Source organism: Trachemys scripta, chromosome 2 (assembly GCF_013100865.1).
Source record: "Trachemys scripta elegans isolate TJP31775 chromosome 2, CAS_Tse_1.0, whole genome shotgun sequence".
In the NCBI taxonomy this organism is placed as follows: domain Eukaryota; kingdom Metazoa; phylum Chordata; order Testudines; family Emydidae; genus Trachemys; species Trachemys scripta.
In genome coordinates, this window is record NC_048299.1 from 280,007,049 (window position 1) to 280,021,351 (window position 14,303).

The 14,303-nt window shown below is 65.8% G+C and overlaps 1 protein-coding gene across 1 annotated transcript; it reads right to left on the reverse strand.

Moving 5' to 3' along the window:
* Positions 1-7,091: 7,091 nt before the first annotated feature.
* GPT (glutamic--pyruvic transaminase) lies at positions 7,092-13,581 on the reverse strand (the record flags this gene model as incomplete). The annotated part of the gene is given in 8 exon segments (XM_034763755.1): positions 7,092-8,179; positions 8,671-8,783; positions 9,324-9,479; positions 9,795-9,969; positions 10,626-10,762; positions 11,132-11,211; positions 12,260-12,503; positions 13,448-13,581. Coding segments are annotated over 8 exon segments (1,130 nt in total), but the record flags the coding sequence as incomplete, so codon positions are not given.
* Between the last annotated feature and the right edge of the window lie 722 nt (positions 13,582-14,303).

Below are 14,303 nucleotides of genomic sequence, written 5' to 3' on the forward strand. Positions count from 1 at the left end.
CCTGCAACTGGCCTGAGCATCCTTCCTGGCCAAGGCCCCCGCAGCATCCCTGATGCTTGTTTCGACCAAGGGGAAGATGCTGCCCCCTGGGGGACACTCAGGGCGTTACAGCTCTAGGGGGGGCTGAGTCCTTGCCCCCGGGCTCTGCTCTGCGCAGAGGGCTTTGCAATGCCCTCCCGTGGGTCTTCCCCCTCGGCAAGGGCCAGGCCAGCGCCTGCCTGCCCCGTGGCTGTGACCAGCCCTCCCCTGGGACTGCGTGTCCCAGGCATCCCCCTGCACTAGCGAATGGTGCATGGCCCTTCGCCAGTGCTGGTGGGGCCGGGCCGGGCCAGGCTTGGCCAGTGCGGCTCTGACCCGGCTTGGCTCCGCTGGGGCCCACGGGCAGCGGAGGCGCCGTATGTGACTTGGCTAATGCCTGGGATCAGGTGTGTGATCGTGGCTCCCTCTAGTGGCCGGCCCCAGCACAGCCGGCTAGTCACTCAGCCAAGGGCTGGCGCTGCAGCCGCCAGTGGTTTGGTGCTGCGTGTCATGGGTTCAATCCCCGCTAGTGCCCTGCTGCGTCTGGCCAAGGGGCACATTCCTGCCGAAGGGACCACACCTGCTCCTTGGACACCAGATGCCTCTGCCCCGGCCAGGCTCCTGCCAGCACAAAGCTTGGTGGCCCTGGTGTCTGGAAGGAGTTAGCGTGCCCATCTGGGGCAGGCATTCACACCCAGGGGAGCCAGCTTGCCATAGACCTTGGCCTCTGCTGGGCATTGGTGCCAGCTGTGCCCGTTTTGTGCCAGGTGAATTCCTCTCCTGGCTGGGGAGCACCTGGACTGTGATCGCCCCCCCCCTTGCCCCCGGGCTAGCTCTGTGATGCCTTAGCCCTGCAGAGAGAGGTGGTCAGCCAGACAGGCCTGCAGGTCGCCCACAGCCCCACTCGGAGGCTTTACTCCCCTGAGCAGGGCTGGGTGGCCACTGGCATGGGATCAGAGCGCAGACACTCACCCTGTTCCCAGGCCAGGCCCGTACTGTCTCAGTGCCCATGTGGGCACAGCCATGCCCGCTCTCTGCACAGGCTAACCCGGGCCAGACGGCAGGGAGTGAGTGGAGCAGCCTGCCAGGCTGAGAGAGCCAAGGGAATCGGCGTGTGGGGAGAGGTGGATCCCCAGGGCCCCGGACAGGTGGCTGCCTGTGTGCTCTCCTCTGCCCAGCGTTGGTGTCACGGGGCTGTGTGTGGCAGGGCACAGGGCTCTGGCGAAGGGCCCCTGCAGTCACCATCTGCAGGGTGGGAGGTGCCAGCCTGGGGGCATCCTGTGGGCGCTCTGCCCTGGCCCCAGTGCTCAGAGCAGTCCTGGAACCCCAGCGCCGGGATGAGCCAGAGGAAAGGGCAGACCCTGGAGCCCCGGCCCCCACTGCCTAGGGCTGGAGCTGTGCTGGGGCCTCTCCTGGCAAGGGCTGCAGCGTGAGCTGAGCACGGTCAGTCCTTCGCTGCTGAGCGAGCCTGGTAGGTGGCGGGGGCAGCTCTGAGACATGCCTGGGCTGGGTCGCCCAGCCCCTGAGCTCCGCAGTATCAGGAGGGAGGGTGGGAGCCAGGACTCCTGGGTTCTATTTGTGGCTCTGCAACTAATGAGCTGGGGGGCCTTTGGCAAATGCCTCCGTCACTCTGTGCCTCAGTTTCCCTGGTGTACGATGGGGCTAGCCCAGAACTGCCTAGCGGGGGTGAAGGGGGCTGCGAGGTTACCGGGTCACTGTGGGTAACGAGTGCTGCGGGCCGATAACCGAGTCCCTAATCCTAGCACCATGTGAGAGACCGTAACGCCACTTCTGCCCTGGCCGAGCTGCCACGGGGCTCCCAGCCTGCGCCCCCTGCAGCGCCCCCTGCTGGGAGAGCCTGGGGCTGGAGTCTCCAGGAGCTCCTCCCCCCACCAGAGCTCTGCCCCACTCCCCACAGCGCCCCCTGCTGGGAGAGCCTGGGGCTGGAGTCTCCAGGAGCTCCTCCCCCCACCAGAGCTCTGCCCTGCTCCCCACAGCGCCCCCTGCTGGGAGAGGCTGTGACTGGAGTATCCAGGAGCTCCTCCCCCCACCAGAGCTCCTGCCCAACTCCCCACAGCGCCCCCTGCTGGGAGAGCCTGGGGCTGGAGTATCCAGGAGCTCCTCCCCCCACCAGAGCTCTGCCCTGCTCCCCACAGCGCCCCCTGCTGGGAGAGGCTGTGACTGGAGTATCCAGGAGCTCCTCCCCCCACCAGAGCTCCTGCCCAACTCCCCACAGCGCCCCCTGCTGGGAGAGCCTGGGGCTGGAGGACCACAGGTTTCCGGACAGAATTTAGCCCCCTCGGGTCACTAATCCCAGCCCAGTGGTCCCTGCAGGGAGCTGCCACCTGCACTTACCCAGAGCTGCGCGCCAGGCCCGCCCTGGCCGAGGATGCCAAGCAGGGAGCCAGGCAGAGTCTGTGGGAGCTGGCTGTGTCCAGCATCGGTAGGGCACCCATGGGGCCAGGTCCTGGGGCAGCCTCCTGCGTGGGGGGTGCTGCCCTGGTGTCTGTGCAGTCGATGGCTGCTGGCATCTCCTTCTGCCCGCAGCTCCAGTGCCCTGGCATGAGCCATGCTGCCGCTGCGCTGTGCCCATTAGCCCAGCTCTGCCCCGTGCAGCACTGGCGCACCCGTCCCTGGTGCCCCACGGCCCCCTCCCCGGCAGCCTGCTCCCGGCCACGACCCACGTGCATGGAGTTCAAAGGGCCGGTGCCCTTGGGTGCCCAGCTCAGGGCCCTCCCTGCCCTAGGAACTCAGCATAGGCGCTGCCCCAGCCCTGCCCCAGCCTGCCATCTGCGTCTCAGCTTCATACCCAGGAGACACACCGCTGAATATACAGGGACAGCCCCCTCCTGGGGCTCCCTGAGAGAAGGAGTCAGTGGGGCTACCCCAGGGAGAGCAGGTTACCTGGGGAGTCAGAGGAATTTCTTGGGGTGTCTGGGGTTATGCCCCGCGAGATTGGGGTTCCCAGGGGAGGGGGGCCATGGGGTTAGCTGGGGGAGGGAGGCGTGGAGGCATTACCTTGGGGGGACTTGGAGGGTGTTACCCGGGGAGGGAGCCAATGGGATGCCTGGAGAGGGGCTCACGGGGGCGCCTTTGGCCAGCTCTGCCCCACGGCTCTTGTTCCATGGCAGATGCCAACTCAGGAGGCTGGTGAAACCCCAGCACCCTGATGGCCCTGGGTTATGTTGGGGGGTCTTGTACATGACTCACCCCTCCGCCCGCCCCCATTCCCAGCCTCTCCTGGGACCCAGGGCCAGACCTGCTACCTCTAAATCAGCTGCAGTAATGGGAATGCCCAGCGACCAGTGTGTGCATTGGGGGGGGGGGGCTCCAGCAGTGCCCCTCCCTCCATGCCCAGCTCTACCCCCCCACCATCGAGTTCCTGGGCAGGGCTGCACCAGAGGGGCGTGCCAGACTGGGCCCCAGGAAAGAGGGTCCCTATTGGGATGCCCCTCTCAGCTTGATTAGGGTCTCATTTGAACCCCTCACCTGCCTCTCAGTTAACAGTGAAAATACTGGGATGAGCTGGCTGGTGTGTATGTGACCCCGATGCCCTCTAGTAGAGAGAATCAGAATTGTTCTACTGTGTGTCCTATGCCCCACACTGCTAGCAGTTAATGGGGAGTTCCCTACAGGCAGATTGGGAGATGTATGGCTCACCTAGTTCCTGGGGCTGGACAGGCCCTGTTTGGAACCTGTCGGGGTGGGCGAGCTCAGCTATTGAGGTGGTGTAACTGCTGAGATAGGGGACTTCCACGTTCCTGGGGGCTGGGAGATCAGAGCCGAGCTGTCTACCTGTCTGACCTCTCTGACGTTTAATTCCTTGCCCAGTTTGTCCTCTCCCTGGTGGTCAATGAGCAGGACCCCAGGAGGGCGGGCATGCTGCTGCTGGTGCCCGGGCACCCTGTGACGAACTGNCACCCGCTCTATGTGGACGCCATAGTGCTGGCCGGTGCCGTCGGGGTGCAGTTCCACCTGGACGAGGAGGCGCCTGGGCCCTGGATATTGGGGAGATCAAGGCGGGTACTTGGCCAAGCCAGGGGGCACTGCACCCCCCCCCCAAAGCACTGTGCGTCATCAACCCTGGGTGCCCAACGGGTGAGTCAGAGACAAGAGCCCCTCTGGGGCTGGCCCGGTCAGTCCCGGGGGCGAGCACCTGGCCAGTCTCAGCCTGTCCTTCTAGTCACTCTTCGGCCTGCGTGACACACGCTGCCTGGGAACTCTGGCTACAAGTGCCTGGGACTGTCCAGGCAGAGGCAGCCTCATCTGGTGGGTCAGGGCACGTCAGTGGGGGTCTGGACACCTGGGTTCATTGCCCAGCTCTGCCACTGACTCGCCGTGTAATGTGTGACCAAGCCCCTTTCCCTCCCTGTGCCTCAATTTCCTCTCCCTGTGCCTCAGTTTCCCCTCCTGTGAGGAGGATCCTGCCCAGGGATCCTGCCCTGCCCCGGGACGGTCCCTGAGATGGTAGAAGGAAAGGCCCTGTGTGTTGCTAGCGTCCTGATGAGCCACCAGGGTGTGGCCATGTCACCCTCTACTGGCTAGTTCCAGCAACAACAGCAGCCTGCTAGGCACTGCCGGGTCGGGGGGTCAGGTTTGGAGGTTCAGGTGCTTTGGGGGTCAGGTTCCAGGTTCGATTCCTGCCGCCCACATGGCCCCAGCTCGTGCCGTGCTCCTCGTGGCAGGTTGGGTCCAGGGCAGGCAGTGCATGGACGGCATCATCCGATGGCTGCTGAAGAGAACCTACTTCTGCTGGCTGGGGAGATACGGCTGCTCCTTCCCCAGCGGTGCCCGCTGCTTCCAGTGCTTCGAGCCACTGCCAGGCGCACGGCCTGGCCGGCTTCCGGGCTGGGGACATGGGCCAAGGCCGCGGCTTCAGTTTCAGGCAGCTCCTCTGTGATGTTATTGATATAATCTGGGACCATATAGATCATTGTTGCAACCAAGGTCCTGTAGTGGCACCAAATCTTGTATAAAGGGGGTCAAATGGAGTGTCTAAGACAAGGTTATGGTTTGCTGGTTATGATTATGCTGTCTATATGTGTGTATCAGTTTTGTAGTTGAAGTTATGAATATTGGCTCTATACTGTCTGTATGGCAAACTTATGCTATGCTTCTGGGTGACATCCCAGATAAACTGGTGTCAGCTCCGTCTAGCCTGCTTGATGGCCCATTAAGGACCATCAGCTATACAATGGACCCATTGAGAGAAGGCAAATATGCCTTGTAACTCAGCAAAGTATGCAGGGACTGGCCCATGTGACTCCAGACTCCATTTTGCTGTAATTTTCCACAGTGAGAACAAAGAGATGTTCTTACACCTGGAAAAGACTATAGAAGGCTAATGCCTCATCTCCATCTTGTCCCAATCCTGCTTCTTACCTCTGGAGGAACTTTGCTACAAGCTGAAGCTTTGAACAAAGGACTGAGGACCCATCCCAGCGGGGGATGTATTCCAGAGACTTGATTTGAACCTGCAGTTTATTCCATCGCTGCTGCAAGTCTGAACCAAGAACTTTGCCATTACTGTATGGAATTGATTCCATTTAACCAATTCTAACTCTCATCTCTATCTTTTTCCTTTTATGAATAAACCTTTAGATTTTAGATTCTAAAGGATTGGCAACAGCGTGATTTGTGGGTAAGATCTGAGTTGTATATTGACCTGGGTCTGGGGCTTGGTCCTTTGGGATCAGGAGAACCTTTTTCTTTTACTGGGGTATTGGTTTTCATAACCATTTGTCCCCATAACGAGTGGCACTGGTGGGAGTACTGGGAAACTGGAGTGTCTAAGGAGATTGCTTGTGAGACTTGCGGTTAGCCAGGGGGTGAGACCGAAGTCCTCCTAGTCTGGCTGGTTGGTTTGCCTTAGAGGTGGAAAAAACCCCAGCCTTGGGCTGTAACTGCCCTGTTGGAGCAATTTGTCCTGAGTTGGCACTCTCAGTTGGGTTCCGCCAGAACTGCATTGTCACATCCTGGTACCCCACTGTCACGGCTCCACAGGATCACTGCGACACCCCCCTTGTAAACAGTCCCTTGGAGGCCCCCCCCCCCATAGCGGGGCAGCCCCCCCCCCCCAGGGTCCCACTCTGCTTCAGGGAAGGCCACACAGCCTCCCCGCTTCCTAGACTGCCCGGCTGGGCTCCAGCCCTCCTGCCTGCCCGGGGAGCTCTGCCCTCAACACCTGACAGAGACTTGGCCCCTGCGTCAGGGCCCAGCGCCCCCAGCCAGGATCTGCCCTGACACCGACCGCGGTGGGTTTGTCAGTCTCCTGGCTGCGGCCCGGGCAGCCCTGTGGCATCGGGCAGCGCCAAGTGCCAGCCAAGCTGCAGCGACTCCCCGGAGGGCACCGTCTGGGGCTGACCCCCCCCCCCCCCCCAGCAAGGCAGTAGCAGGCTGTTAGTGGCCCCAGGTGGCAGACAGGCCCAGCGTGCTGAGGCAGCGTTACTCCAACATGCCAGTGCAGGGGGCACAGGGTGGCACGGGCCGCGTGGCACCGTCACGTTTCTGACCCCAGGTGTACGGGGGCCATTCCGCTGCTCATCACAGAGGATGTCTCCCCTGCCCCCAGCTGCGGCCACCTCCCCACAGGAGCACCAGGGAGCCGGGCTCGCTCTCCATGGGACGCTGAGTCCCACCCGCTCCCTCCAGCCCGGCCCTGCGGCTCCAGGGCGCAGTGATGCTGGGCACAAAACTGGGGTGGAAGGTGGCGAGCTCCCCAGTGTCGCCGTGCCCATTCCGGCCAGTCCCATACCCAGACACAGCAGCCCCTAGGGCCTGGCAAGGGCTGGGGCAGCATGTGGGGCAGGCTCCTGCTAAGTAGGGCTGTCGCTCTTTATCCTTCAGCCACAAGCGGGCTGCAGAGACCCACTATGGGGCGGCAAGACTGGGGCAGAGCCCCACCCCCGCCATCTGCCTGACGGTGCCCGGCGGGGGCCAGGGCAGCAGCAGTGTGGCCAGCAGGTGGCGCTCACTCCCGCGGTGCCCCACACCGGCAGGGACTGGGGTGGCCGTGTGTCCCAGTGTGCCCCCCCTCGAGAGCAATGCCCCCCCACACACACACACACAGCGACCCTTGTTCAGTCATTAACTGTTTATTGCTGCTCTGGGGGGTCCAGGCCAGGCCCCCGTGAAGCCCCGTCTCCAGCTGGCCGTCGCCCAGCCTCATGCGCCCGCCCCCGGCCACGTCTCTGCCCAGGACCCAGGCGCAGGGGGGCCCTGCGGACGAGCTGGAGGGGGGGCAGCACAAAACCCCACAGGCTCAATCGTGACACTTAGACCCTCCTGGGCTGCAGCTGTCCATGCCACTGGCGGGCAGCTCTCCACCTGGGCAGGCACCGTGTGCCCAGCCTGGTCTCTGGGGGGCTCTGTCTGACCCGCTGTAGCCCCGGGGAAGAGGGTGGCGCAGGGAGCCCTGCTGGCCTGGCCTATGGGGCAGACAGAGCCGCTGGGCTGCCCCCTTGCAGGGCCAGCAGAGGAGGAGGGGGAACAAGGCACTTCAGGACACCTCAAGGCACCATGTGGGTGGCGAGGAGCTGGTGGGCACCTGGAGCATGGCATCAGTGGGGGGGCAGGGGCTGTGCTGGCCCAGACAGGGCTGGTGATACAGCCTGGGCAGGGTCTGGCAGACAGAGCGTGGTGCCCCGTGCCCTGGCCCAGAGGGTGCTGCTGGAGCCCACCCGCAGGTCCCACTGACTGGTGATGCCAGGGCCTGCCCAGATGCCAGGGCACCTCATCCAGCGGTGCCCAGCAGGCTGCACGGGGCTAGTGGAGTACAGTCAGCTGGGCCACGGGGGGTAGGGGCTGCGAGCTCGCTGGCACACGGCTGCCCGGTGCTGGTGCGTCCCGTGCCCGAGCTGCCCCACCCCCAAAGTCCGGGGGGGATGGAGTGTCGGAGACATGGCACAGCCCCAGAGCACCTGGCACCCCTCAGGAGCACTCGGCGAGCGGGGCAGCTGGGCTGGCACAGGTGCATCCCAGTGTGGGGGCCAGTCAGAGATGCGGCCCCGGCCCCCGGTGGGCGCTGGGCGGGCAGGCAGGGCAGAGCTGGCGGCTGCCCCGGGCAGCACATTAGGAATATTCCCTGGTGAACTTGGCATAGAACTGGCTGAGTTTCTTCAGCAGGGTCTGGAGCTTCTCCACGTGCGGCAGGATGGTCATTCTGCGGGCAGAGAGATCCCTCAACCCAGGCGCCTGCCAGCCTCCGCCCCCACCCCCTCCCGGGAGCCACACACCCTGCACAGCCCCCACCCCGCCCCCTCCCGGGAGCCACACACCCTGCACAGCCCCCACCCCCGCCCCCTCCCGGGAGCCACACGCCCTGCACAGCCCCCACCCCGCCCCCTCCCGGGAGCCACACGCCCTGCACAGCCCCCGCCCCGCCCCCTCCCGGGAGCCACACACCCTGCACAGCTGGGCACAAGCGGGCACAAGAGAACGCGGGAGTCAGAGACCTCCCGAGGGGGCAGGGCTGTGGGTCGGAATTGAGGGGCAGGAGGGGCTGGGGGGTGTGAGGAGCTGTGGGAGCTGGGCAGAGGGGGTGGGTGTCAGGATTCAGGGGGAGGGGGGACAGACGGCCGGGACTCTCCCAGCTCCGCATTGCCAGCCCTTCCCAGGGGCCCCGGGTGTGGAGTGTGGCCAGGGGGCCCTTACCTGAAGTGATAGGTGCCCTCTCGCTGCCCAAAGCCGCTCCCTGGCACCACGCAGATGCCCGTCTCCTCCAGCAGCTGGAGGCAGAAGAACATGTCTGGGGCAAAGCCCCGAGCCTGGGGAGGAGCAAGGGCTGGGCTTAGGGGAGATGGGAGGGGAGGAGAGATGCCTGCTCCGTGCCAGCTCTCCCCGGACCCGCTCCCCCACCCACATCCCCGAGGCTGCTCCGTGCCCAGCTCTCCCCGGACCCGCTCCCCCACCCACATCCCTGAGGCTGCTCCGTGCCCGGCTCTCCCCGGACCCGCTCCCCCACCCACATCCCTGAGGCTGCTCCGTGCCCAGCTCTCCCCGGACCTGCTCCCCCATCCCGCAGGCTGCTCCGTGCCCGGCTCTCCCCAGACCTGCTCCCCCATCCCGCAGGCTGCTCCGTGCCCGGCTCTCCCCGGACCTGCTCCCCCACCCACATCCCCGAGGCTGCTCCGTGCCCGGCTCTCCCCGGACCTGCTCCCCTATCCACATCCCCGAGGCTGCTCCGTGCCCAGCTCTCCCCAGACCTGCTCCCCGACCCACATCCCCGAGGCTGCTCCGTGCCCGGCTCTCCCCTGGCCCTGCTCCCCCAGCCCCCAGGCTGCTCCGTCACCGTGCCCGGCTCTCACCTGGGCCTCCTGCACAGCCCTGGCCGGGATCTGGATCCTGGGGAAGGAGTACATGGCGCCCTGCACGGGGTTACAGTGGATCCCGGGCACCTGGCTGAAGATCTCCTGGGTCAGCTGTGCTTTCTGGGCCAGGTTACTTAGCACCACCTGCTTCTCCTGGGAGCCGAGAGAGAGACCCACAGTGCTGAGTGGCAGGGGCTGCCGTGGGGGAGAAGAGGGGGCTGCAGGCAAGGGGAAGTGGGGACAGGCACTTGGGAATAGCAGGGCCTGGGAGGTCAGGGGGGAAGCCCATGGGGTGGTGGAGGAGGTGGGCATGGGGCCTTCCCTGGAGAGGGGAAAGGGGCCGGTGCAGGGGGCCGCTGGTGGATCTGGGGTAACATGCCCATGGAGCTGGTGGCGGGGTGCCCCTCAGGGAGGGGTTGGGACTGGTGGGGGGGATCGGGGCCGTGGCTGCGAGCCCCCCACACTTACCCGGATGAAGCTCTGGTACGAGGGCTCGCCAGGCTTTGGTGGGTTCATGACGACGTCCAGCAGCACCTGGCCGGGCACGGGTGGGCACAGACGCACCGACACCAGCTTGGAGAGCTGCTGCTGCACGGCCGGATCCAGGTTCACCACCTCCATGTACCCGCCCCGGAACCCACACCTGGGGGTGAGAGGGTGAGACTGGGGCTTGGCTCCCCCTCCCTCTGGGACCTCTCGGGGACAGGGCTTGGCTCCCCCTCCCTCTGGACCCCTGGGCATTGGGGCCTGGTTCCCCCTCCCTCTGGGACCCCGGGGGGCGGGGCCTGGCTCCCCCCTCCCTCTGGGACCCCTGGGGGGGCAGGGCCTGGCTCCCCCCTCCCTCTGGGACCCCTGGGGGGTGGGGCCTAGCTCCCCCTCCCTCTGGGACCGCTGGGGGGTGGGGCCTAGCTCCCCCTCCCTCTAGGACCCCTGGGGGGCGGGGCCTGGCTCCCCCCTACTTGGGGGGATCACTGGTTTGCTCCCCCCATAGGCACCCCATGAGTCCTTACCTCGCCCCTCGATGCCCTGGGACCTGTGTCTCTCCTGCTCAGTGGGGGCGCCCCCTGTGGGGCGAGGTCTCTGGGACCCCGGGGCGAAGGGGCGCCAGGCTGGGGGTGGGCACGGGACTACGACCCCACTCTTCACTGCCAGTGGGGTTCTCCAGCCCGTGGAGGGCACAGCCACCAGCGGGCGCCACAGGGGGCTTTCCATGCCCCGTGCTCTGCCCCATGCCCCGGACGCTGGGCAGGCGGCCTCGGCGCTGGGGGGGCAGAGCGGGGGCGAGCGGGGGGCACTCACTCTCCCATGAAGCCCTTGGAGATGGAGTGGAAGGATACCAGCTCCACCACGTTCGAGTACTTGGGGCCCAGCTCGAAAAGGACCTTCTTGAAGGAGTGGAACTCGGAGCCCTCGGCGTAGACGTTGTCCTGATAGACCTGTGGGGGGGAGAGGGGTCAGGGCCCCCGCCAGGCCCACCGCTGGGCCCACGGCAGGTCTCGGGGTGCCAACCCTCCGGGATTCTCCAAGAGTCGAAGATGAATCTAACTAAGCTGCTGTTGTGTGATGATGAAACCTCCAGGAATACGGCCAAGCCCACGGGCCACGCCAGGGCCAACGCCCACCCGCCCATGGGACCCTCCAGCCTCTGGGCTTGGGCAGCCCCGGAGCTCTGCCAGCCCCTCTGGTGGGGGGCGCCGGGCTGGCTCCCCAGAAGAGACGCTCAGGCCCCCCAGAGACAGCCACACCCCAGGACAGGGAGCCCGGCCGTGGGGCAGCAGGGGCTGGGAGCCAGCTCTCGCCCTCACCTCATCGGCCATCAGGAAGAGCTGCTCCTCCCACGCAAACTTGATGACGTCCTCGATGCATTTCCGGCTCTGGACCTGGCCTGTGGGCACAGGACAAGCCCATCAGGGGGACATGGAGGGCCCCGCGCCAGCCAGCACCTCCTGCCCTCCCACGCCATCCTCACCCACCCTGGCACTGGGGGACAGGTCCCCACAGAGCCCCACAGCAGCCTGGACCTCCTGCCCTCACATGCCACCCTCACCCACCCTAGCACTGGGGCCAGCTCCTCAGGGCCCCACAGCAGCCTGGACCTCCTGCCCCCCCAGGCCGCCCTCACCCACCCCCTGGCACTGGGGGACAGCTCTGTACAGGGACCTATGCCAGCCCAGACTTCCTGCCCCCGGCACTGGGGGCATAGGCCAGGAGGCGGGCACAGCACTGCCTGGATGGCACCATTCCCTCCCTCACCCCTCACAAGTCGTGGTGCCAGTGCCCCAGACACCGGTCGCCTTGCCCCTTTCCTCTGCCCACCCACGGATCTCAAAGCCCTTCACAAGCATTAATTCCCGACACAGGCCCCTGGCAGGTGGCTCAGGGTCACCCCCGTGTTACAGCCGTGAACTGAGGCCCAGGGGCAGGGGAGGACGAGACGGGCGCAGGGTCATACAGAGTCTGGCAATGCTGGGATAGAAGAACCCAGGAGTCCTGGCTCCCCCCAGCACACCCTGCCTCTGCCTGACCTTGGCTGGGGGGCTCGGCTGCTACCCGGACCTGGCCACCCTGCGCTGACCTCTCAGTACCCAGTAGGGCGACCAGACAGCAAGTGTGAAAAATCAGGACAGGGATGAGGGGGTAATAGGAGCCTATATAAGAAAAAGCTCCAAATATCGGGACTGTCCCTATAAAAATGGGACATCTGGTCACCCTAGTACCCAGCCCCATGGCTGGTGAGGGGGAAGCTGGAGCTCGTTAAAAGAGCCAGTTAACGAGTTAAGGGCTGGTGACAGGTGCTGGCTGGGCACCTCTGGAGATCTCCCGGGCCCCATTCCCTGCCCCCCTGAGCCAGGCAGTCCCTGCCCTGGGGCTGGGTAGGAGCCGGCACCCCCTGGAGGAGAAAGGCCCTGTCCCATTCCCCGCCCCCGTGGTACCGGTGGGGTTCCCAGGGTTGATGATGCAGAGCACTCGGGGCTGGCAGTGCCCGCGGGCCTGGTGCAGCGCCCGCCGCAGCTCCCCGACGTCCAGCGCCCAGCAGTGCTCCTCGTCCAGGTAGTAGTTGACCTGCACGGCGTTGAGCTCGGCGATGCCAGCCGAGTAGAGCGGGTACTGGGGGATGGGGATCATCACGCCCGTCCGCGACCGGCCCTTCCCCGACACCAGCAGCTTCAGCATGGTCTGGGGAGAGAGGGAGGAATGGGCAGGGGCAGCGCGGGGTGGGCAGGGACCAGGGCCCTCCGGGGCTGCTGTGCAGGGGGCAGAGGGGCACAAGGGTGTGGCAATGGGTCTGGGTCAGGGCTCCCCCCAAGGAGCAGCAGGGCCCTGGGGGCTGCAACCAAAGGGCCATTGATGCTCTGGGCAGTGCCCACTGGACCACACACCCCTGGAGCAGACCCCCCCCCCCCCCGGGGACAGGGGTGCAGGGCAGGGTCTGGCGCCTGCCCCTCATTGCCCCTCTCAGAGGTTACCTGGAGGCAGCCTCCCCATCCCCCCTTGCCCCCCTCTGTCATCCCCCCCCATCCCAGCCTGTGAGTTCTCAGCAGGCCCGTGGCTGCCAGTCTGCCAGGGCTGTGCCAAGCATGGCACAAAGGGCCCTTTGTGAGCTGCCCGAGCGCCCAGGCAACGCTGGCCTGAGAGCTGGGTCCCAGCCCACTGGGCACTGCACTGAGGGTAGAGCCAACGGGGGGCCCAGGGCGGGGGGGATGGGGCTCGGGGGGAGGGGTCCTGGGAGCTTCAGGGGCATCAGCAACCAGGCAGCAGAGCACAAGGCCAACTCTTCCCCGGGCCCGGGGGCACCGAGAGCTCTGGAACGGGAAGAGTAAAGATCCCAGTGGGAGCAGAGTCCTCCCCCAAGCTCTGCCGGTGCCCCTCACTCCCGACCCACAGCCACCTGCTCTCCCAGCCCTGGGCTCCCCCCAGCTCTGCCAATGCCCCTCAGTCCTGACCCGCAGCCCCTGCTACTCCAGCCCCGGGCTCCCCCCACCACAGCTCTGCTGGTGCCTCTCACTCCCAACCCACAGTCCTGGGCCCCGTCCCCCAGCCCAGCTCTATTGATGCTCCCCAGTCCCAGCCTGCAGCCCCCCACGTGTGCCCGTTGCTGGGGGGGAGACAGGACACCCTACCATGACAGCATCACTGGCACCCGTAGACAGGTAGATGTTGTCCGGGTTGGCGGGGATGCCCCCGTCCCGCCGCTCGATGTACCGGGCCACGTCCTGGCGGATGATCTCGATGCCGTGGCTGGCCGTGTAGGCACCTGTGGGGGAGAGACGGAGCTAAGGGCTGGGGTAGCAGCCGCTGGGGGATGCTGGTGAGCAGAGGAGGCTCCGGGGGGTACTGCCGTCAGGGCCTGGCTGGGGGGCTGCATCGGGAGGTTAGTGCTCCCAGTTGGAGAGATGCTGTTGGCCATGCAGGGAACAGCGACAGCTTCTCCTGTACACCCCGTCCACCCTGGAGGGGCTCCTCTGGGGGACAGGGGATTTGGGGTATCAGCCAGCGCCCCCCCCAACTCATCTCCCCCAGAAGCCACCAAGTAGATTACACAGATTTTAACACACTCCAGGGTCCTGCTCTTCTGTATGTGGTGCCCTCGAGGGCAACAGCAAGGCTACCAGGCCGTGTCAGCCCTGGCCTGTGGGCACTGTGCGCCCAGAGTGGCCAGGCCCGGGCCCTTAGCCAAGCAGACGTCCCATGTGGCTCTAGACACCCCCTGCAGGTGTCCTATGGGTCACGTGGGACTCTGCTGTGACTGGGTGGGGGCCTGGCAGAGCCCTGGGCCTGGGGGGTGGGCAGCGCCCCGAGCCTGGGGCGGGTGAGCAGCATATTGGGGGGGCAGGCTGCACGCTGGGCTGGGGGGAGGGTGGGCAGCACATTGGGCTGTGGGGGGCAGGCAGCACACTGGGCTGGGGGGGCAGCGAGCAGCAGACTGGGTTCCCGGGGGGGGGCAGCAGGCTGGGTTCCCGGGGCGGCGGCAGGCTG